Here is a 6,572-nt window from a genome sequence, read left to right on the forward strand (position 1 = left end):
GTGCTGCCCCGTGCCCGTACCTCTGGGTAGGACGCGGTAGCCCCCTCCTCTGCTGCCCAGCTGAGCCCCGTCCTTGCTCCATGACACCGTGGGCTGGGGCACACCAAAGGTGTAGCAGGTGAGGACCACAGGGGACAGCCGGGTGACAACCACATCCGTGAGGTCATCAGCAATAGTGGGGGGCACTGGAGAGGGGAAGGAGGGAGGGAGGGAGGTGAGCAGGGATGCATGGCAAATGCTGAAGGGGATTCTGTCCCTGTGCACATGGACACAGCTATTTCCTCTCTTGCCTGCCCTCATGCCCAGTCCTCGAGAGGGAATCCAACCCCGGGGGGGCTGCAGCACACTCACATCATGCCTGAGGTGGTGACAAATCCTGGGAAAGCCACTCTCAGCAAGACCCCCAGCCCCCAGAATCTCACCGTGGACAGACACGAGGAAGACCTTGCGTGCCTCTCCGGCCGCGTTGGTGGCGATGCACTCGAACCTCCCCTCATCCCGGGGACCAGGGCTGGTGATGAGCAGAGATCCCAAGGACTGCAAACTGTGCAGGCAGAACACAGAGTCACTTCTGTCCCACGGGGAGCAGTGAGAGGGGGTAAACCCCACCTTACAGAGGGACCCTTCCGTGGGCGGGGTGCCCAGTGTACCTGTAGGTGCCAGGTGGGCGGTGTAGGTTCAGGGGGCGACCGTCCTTCTCCCACCTGATGTGGGGCTCGGGGGACCCCCAGGAGTCACAGCCCAGTGTGGCTGGCTGCTGAGCCAGCAGGGTGAGGTTGGAGGGCCCAGGGGCGATGGTGGGAGGGACTGCAGGAGGGCATGGTGGTGATAAGCAGAGGACAGTAGCACATCATTGCACTGATGAGAGCAGCCCAGCAGTGGTGGGTTGCAAGGGGGTGAGCCTAGGAGGGATCCATCTGGCTCTCCAGCTTACCCAGGACATGGAGGTTCAGGCCTCGGCGGTCAGAGCCAGCAGGGCTGGATGCCATGCAGAGGTAATGGCCTGAATCCTGGACCTGGACGGGGTTGATTTGCAGGGAACCCTCTGGCAGGAGCTGCAGCCTGAGGAGGAAGAGCAAGGAAGCCCCGTGGGGGCTCTGCATGGCTGGGCTGCACCACACAGTGACCAGTCGATGGGAAGGTGACAAGTGCCACTGCAGTCATATGCAGCTCGTGCCCAGGGAGCTGGTGTGGGGACAGAGCACAGCTCTTCACAGCGTGACAGTACTGCCTCTGCTCCAGGCACACCAAATGACATATTGATGTGGAGGGTGGCACTATCTGAGTGTCAGCTCTTGGTGTCACCAACCTGCAGAGCCTCATACCTGTCACTCCCAGGAAGGAGCAGGAGCTGGCCGTCCTTCCGCCACGTCACCTGGGGCACGGGCCATCCCTCTGCCTGGCACAGCAGCACAGCTGAGCTGTTCAGCAGGGCTCTCACCTCCTCAGGGCCTGGCTGGATCTCAGGGGCCACTGTGGCAGCATCACAGAAAGTGGGGGACAGGGCTCAGGGATGGAGGATGCCAGCCCAGAGCGGCACTGGAGGCAGGGCATAGTCCAGCCCCATCGTCCAACCGTGAGACACCCCATAATATTCCACATCCCTGATTCAACAGGGAAGGAGCTGGCACTCAGGGTCAGCCTAGGCCAGTGGAAGGGCAGCACTCACCGTGGACCTGCACCCGAAGGCGCAGGCTGGTGTCCCCCATGGCGTTGGTGGCCCTGCAGCTGTACTCCCCACCGTCCACTGCCCGCACAGCCCGGATCTGCAGGAAGCGCCCCTCGGCCAGGACCTGCCTGTGGGAATCCTCCTAAACCCCCAGGAGCTCCTATCAGCAGCTCTCCCTGCACCAGCCCCTGCCAGCCCCTCGGAGCTGGTGCAAGTTCACCCCAGTCCCTGCCCGTGCACCATCCCTGGTCCCGTCACAGGTACCTGCACTGGGGAGCCCTCCCGGTGCCACTCGATGTGGGGGGGTGGCTCAGCATCCTCTGGGCACTCCAGGATGAGCTGCCCCCCTGCTGCAGCCGTGATGATGGGGATCTCCCCAGCACTCTCAGTGCTGGGTGGTGCTGTGGGACACACGTCAGGGAGTCAGAGGATGTGCAACGTGTGTTGGACCCTCCATACTTGTCCCTGTAAGTCGTGCACAGGCCTCTACTCTGCAGGACCATCATCCTGTGCTCCAGACCCTTCTTTGGAGGTTTCTTACAGCCCCCACCAATCCCAAAGAGGAATGCAGGGGTGCTCCAGCTCTCTGGTCCCCCAGAGCTTGGACCATCCTGCAGCACCCTCCTCACTGCACTGCTGGGGCCACACTACCTTGGATGCTGAGGTGGAAGCTCCTGCTGTCCTCCCCAGCAGGGCTAGTGGCCAGGCAGGTGTACAAGCCAGAGTCAGCCACCTACACAGCCAGGAGAGGGACAAATTGAGGCACAAAAGAAAATGCAGGTGGGGAGAAGAAAGAGGAGCTCCTACCTCAGCGCTCTCCACACGGAGGGTGCTCTCATTCCCCGACATGAGCCAGGGCCCTGCCAGCAGCCGTCCGTCCTTCTCCCAGGTGACAGTGGGCATGGGGACACCCGTGACCACACATGTCAGCTCCAGTGGGGTGCCCACAGTGAGGGACATCTCAGTGGGGTGGGATGCAGCCTCGACACGGGGTGGCTCTGCAAGGCACGTGGCAAGGCAGGAGGACTCATCCCCTCATTGCTCCCAAAAAATTGGCTAAGCTGCCCTTCCCAAGTCCCGGGGGGATGACACGCACCCATCACCAGGAGGTGAAAGGCTTTGCTGGCCTCCCCCACCTCGTTCACCACCAGGCAGGAGTACACCCCTGTGTCAGACGGCCCCACGGCTGCCAGGTTCAGCTGTGGGCCACCAGGCACCTGGTCTCTGTGCTGCCCCAGGGGCTCTCCATCCTTCAGCCAGGTCACTGCCGGTGCTGGGGACCCGGTGGCTTCACAGGAGAAAGTGACATCAGAGCCCTCAGCCACCATCTGCTCCTCTCTGCTCTCAGGGCTCTCCAGGACAGGGGGCACTGGGGAGGGAAGGATTTCCTTTAGGGGGGGCTGTGGGAGTAAAGTTGGATCCCCAGGCACTGGAGATGGGTTTGGCAGTTCCCTGGTGTCCTGTGAGCACCCAAAGGTTGCTCAGCCTCCCTGCAGGGTGTTCTGGGACTGCTTTCAGGCTGGTCCTGCCTTGCTCCATCCCCTCCAAACCCAGGCCAGCAGCTAAGGGATGGCTCAGGACCCTGTTTGGGAGTGGACTACAACGCACAACATGTGCTCTGCCAGCAAAATCAGTGCCTGGGTGCCCCCCACTCTGCTCTCCCCAAGCCCATCTGTCCCATACCTCGTATCTCCAGGACGAAGCTGCGATCGGCCACCCCTGCCCGGCTGGAGACGACGCAGGTGTAGAGGCCGGCGTCTGAGACCTGTGCCTGGAAGATCCTAGACCATGGAGTGGGGCAGAGGAGTGGGGAGGAGACATCAGCTCTGGGTGACCCCCTGCTCCCCAGGGTCTCCGCGCTGACACTCAGCCACCTCGGGGTGCAGCCACGGCCATCCCCACACGCAGACCTGGGTACCAGCCCCAAAGCCTGCGGCTGAGCATCACTCCAGGGTCACTTCTCACCTGAGGACGTGCCCGGCCAACAGCAGAGTGACGCGAGGGGACAGGTGGAGGGGCAGCCCGTCCTTCAGCCAGCTCACGTGCAGCGGAGGGGACCCCCGTGCCCGGCACTCCAGTGTCACCACTGCGGACAGGGCTCCACGGACCACCTCCGGGTCTTCGGCACCTCTCTCGATGGTGGGAGGGACTGGGTGGGGGGACAGAGGGGATGATGAGGCTGCCGGGGGTAGGTTGCCCTGGCCCTGCCCGCGGGTCCCAGCCCTGCTCACCCAGCACGCTCAGCGTGTGCAGCCGCGTGTCCTCGCCCGCGCTGTTTCGGGCCAGGCACGTGTACGCCCCCGAGTCGGCAGCTTGGAGCCCCTCAAGGAGCAGGGAGCTGCCATCCGGGGACATCCTGTGTGGGAAGGACAGGGCAGTGACCTGTGTGCCCATCCCTAACGTGCCCGCGGGGCAGAGGTGCTCTGTGCTTGGTCGCAGCCCAGGCATCAACCGGGACCATGCCAGGGTGACAGTGACCATCCTGGACACCCACGATGGTGTTGTCTCAGCAGCTCTCAGCAAAGAGCTGGCATGAGCGTGTGCCAGATCAAGCAATGGGAAGAAGCAGCAGAGCTCAGACTGCTTTGCATGGCAACTTTGCACGTGGGGAAACTGAGGCACAGACAGGGCTGTGCTGTGGTCAGCTCCTGGGGTGGTCCCCCCCTCCCAAACTCACCGGACATGTGAGGGGGGCTGCAGCTCCAGGGGCTGCCCATCCTTCAGCCAAGAGATCTGGGGGGTGGGTTGTCCCTGGGCCCGGCACTCCAGCCTGACCCCGCTGCCCTCCAGCACGCTGTGCTCACTGGGGAGCCCTGCACTGATGATCTGAGGGGCCACTGCACCGAGAAGAGGGGGATGCTGAGGGAGAGGAGGGGGAGGAAGGCTCCACTCCAAAGGAGAGCCCACAGACACCTGGCTGCCTTGGGGAAGCCCTACCTCGCACCAGCACCACGAAGTCCTTGCGTGTCTCAGCCCCTGCACCCCGGGCCAGGCAGGTGTATCGGCCCTGGTGGAAGGGCTGGAGGGGGTTGAGCTGGAGCTGGGCCCCCCCAGACACCAAGCCCTGCTCTGGGCTGCTCTCTGCAAGGAGACAGGTGAAGAGGGCTGAGCACTGCTCCTCCACTGAACCATCCCCAGGCTCACTGTTGTGCTACCCCCTTCCCACCCCCGGGATCCAGGTCTGGGGACACTGTTAAAGCACAGCAGAGATTTTGCAGTTTGCACTGCTGGAGCTTTACAGGAGAAAAGAGCCACTGCTTTCAGGGCAAACCCCTGTCCCAGCAGGTACCCCAAGGGCTGGTACCCAGAGAACTCACGCCCACATCCCCCTCCATCAAGGTTCATACCCACACCCCATTGCTTCAAGCCTCAGGAATGAATCTGAGGTCTCATAAAAGCCCTCAGGGAAAACACCAACTCTTTCATACTCTGCCCCCTCCCTATGAGCTCCTGAGGGTCTCTTGCAGCAGGGTTGGAAGTGGGGAAACTGAGGCAGGATTGTTTCAGGGGAACAGGCTGGGGATGGCAGCCCAGCACGGTGTGCCCTGCACACATACCCAGGGGGCTCCCATCCTTCAGCCAGGTGACAGTGGGCACAGCCACCCCAGTGACTTGGCAGGTCAGGACGAGGGGGGTCCCCACATCAGCTTCGAGTGTCTCCTGCTGCAGGTCCTGGATGCCTGGGGGCTCTGAGACAGAGGAGCAGGGATGGGGATGTGAGCAGGAGCACAAAGACCAGGGTTCACTCCTGGTTCCTCGGTGTGTGCTCTGAGAGGCAGAGCTCCTGGCTGAGCCCTCACACTCACCATGGACATTGAGGATGAAGCGCTTCTCATCCTGGCCGGCCACGTTCAGTGCCACACACGTGTATGTGCCTGAGCTGGAAAGCTTCAGGGGATGGATCTGCAGCACCCGGGAGTCTGGAAGAAGTCGAAAGCAGGGAGTCAGGTCAGGCTGGAGCAGGACCAGGTCTGGGCCACCCCACCAGCAAACTGACTGGGCCCCCAGCAGCTGGCCAAGCTCCATGTAAGAGGAGTCTGGCCATCAAAGTCTTTCTTTCAGTTCTGAGGCTTCACTGTGCACAGAAAGAAAGGGAGCTGAGCTCCTGGGGGTGGCAACACAGAGTTTTCAGGATGCAGCCTTTAGAGCCCAGAGGAGATAATTTGGCAGCATGTGGTTACCGTGTGGTACGGCCAAAATCTGAGCTCAAGTCCCACAGGCAGCACCCAGAAAGGGGGGTTAGGGAAGTGTGCCAAGCCCCAGGGCACAGGCTATCAACCTTGCTCATCCCACCATACCTGGGCTGACTGTCACCCCCTCACTGAGCCACAGGACGTGGCCATCCTTGTACCAGGCGATCTCTGCAGCCGGGTGGGATCGGACATCGCACACCAGTGAGACGCTGCCACCGACGATGCCATCGACACTTTCGGGGTTTGGGTCCACAATCCAGGGAGCTTCTGCTCCAGCGCATCCCAAAAGACAGTGCCATAAGGGAACCATCACCACGGAGGCTGAGTTCTCCCCAGGAGGACACATGCACAGAGCGTCTCTCGCCTGCCCAGAGCATGTGGCACCTCGACCTCTGTGCACAGGGTGAGCGGGACAAGCACGAGGGGACAGAGGCAGCCATGCAGTTCCAGAGCCACGGGAGATTCCAGCTGGTGGAGGAGGAGGAGGAGCCAGAGGGGGGTAAATCAGTGACCCAGAGAAGGGGAGATGCCTTACCCTGCACAGTGAGGGCGAAGTGCTTCTCAGCTGACCCAGCCGGGTTCTCAGCCACACACGTGTATCTGCCAGTGTCACCCACCTCCACTGCAGCCACCTGCAAAGGGGGAGCCCCCACACTGAGGGCTGCCCTGAGCCAGGGAGCTGTTGGGGCTCCCATGGGGACCAAGCTCCT

At 62.2% G+C, this 6,572-nt stretch overlaps 1 protein-coding gene across 1 annotated transcript in view; it reads right to left on the reverse strand.

Annotated features, from left to right (window-relative positions):
- HMCN2 (hemicentin 2) overlaps positions 1-6,572 on the reverse strand; it is a 35,977-nt gene that overhangs the window by 7,042 nt on the left and 22,363 nt on the right. The window contains exons 41-59 of the mRNA XM_029960575.1: positions 6,398-6,494; positions 5,968-6,129; positions 5,476-5,589; positions 5,227-5,358; positions 4,607-4,750; positions 4,347-4,506; positions 3,901-4,025; positions 3,635-3,818; positions 3,353-3,450; positions 2,766-3,038; positions 2,477-2,667; positions 2,321-2,402; positions 1,934-2,070; positions 1,670-1,811; positions 1,326-1,473; positions 935-1,062; positions 651-807; positions 423-544; positions 21-185 (exon numbers count right to left, since the gene is read on the reverse strand). Of these exons, the coding sequence (XP_029816435.1) occupies positions 21-185; positions 423-544; positions 651-807; positions 935-1,062; positions 1,326-1,473; positions 1,670-1,811; positions 1,934-2,070; positions 2,321-2,402; positions 2,477-2,667; positions 2,766-3,038; positions 3,353-3,450; positions 3,635-3,818; positions 3,901-4,025; positions 4,347-4,506; positions 4,607-4,750; positions 5,227-5,358; positions 5,476-5,589; positions 5,968-6,129; positions 6,398-6,494 (2,761 nt within the window). The remainder of the gene's footprint in view (positions 1-20; positions 186-422; positions 545-650; positions 808-934; positions 1,063-1,325; positions 1,474-1,669; positions 1,812-1,933; positions 2,071-2,320; positions 2,403-2,476; positions 2,668-2,765; positions 3,039-3,352; positions 3,451-3,634; positions 3,819-3,900; positions 4,026-4,346; positions 4,507-4,606; positions 4,751-5,226; positions 5,359-5,475; positions 5,590-5,967; positions 6,130-6,397; positions 6,495-6,572) is intronic.

This window comes from Manacus vitellinus, unplaced genomic scaffold (assembly GCF_001715985.3).
Source record: "Manacus vitellinus isolate BGI_N305 unplaced genomic scaffold, ASM171598v3 scaffold_27_pilon, whole genome shotgun sequence".
In the NCBI taxonomy this organism is placed as follows: domain Eukaryota; kingdom Metazoa; phylum Chordata; class Aves; order Passeriformes; family Pipridae; genus Manacus; species Manacus vitellinus.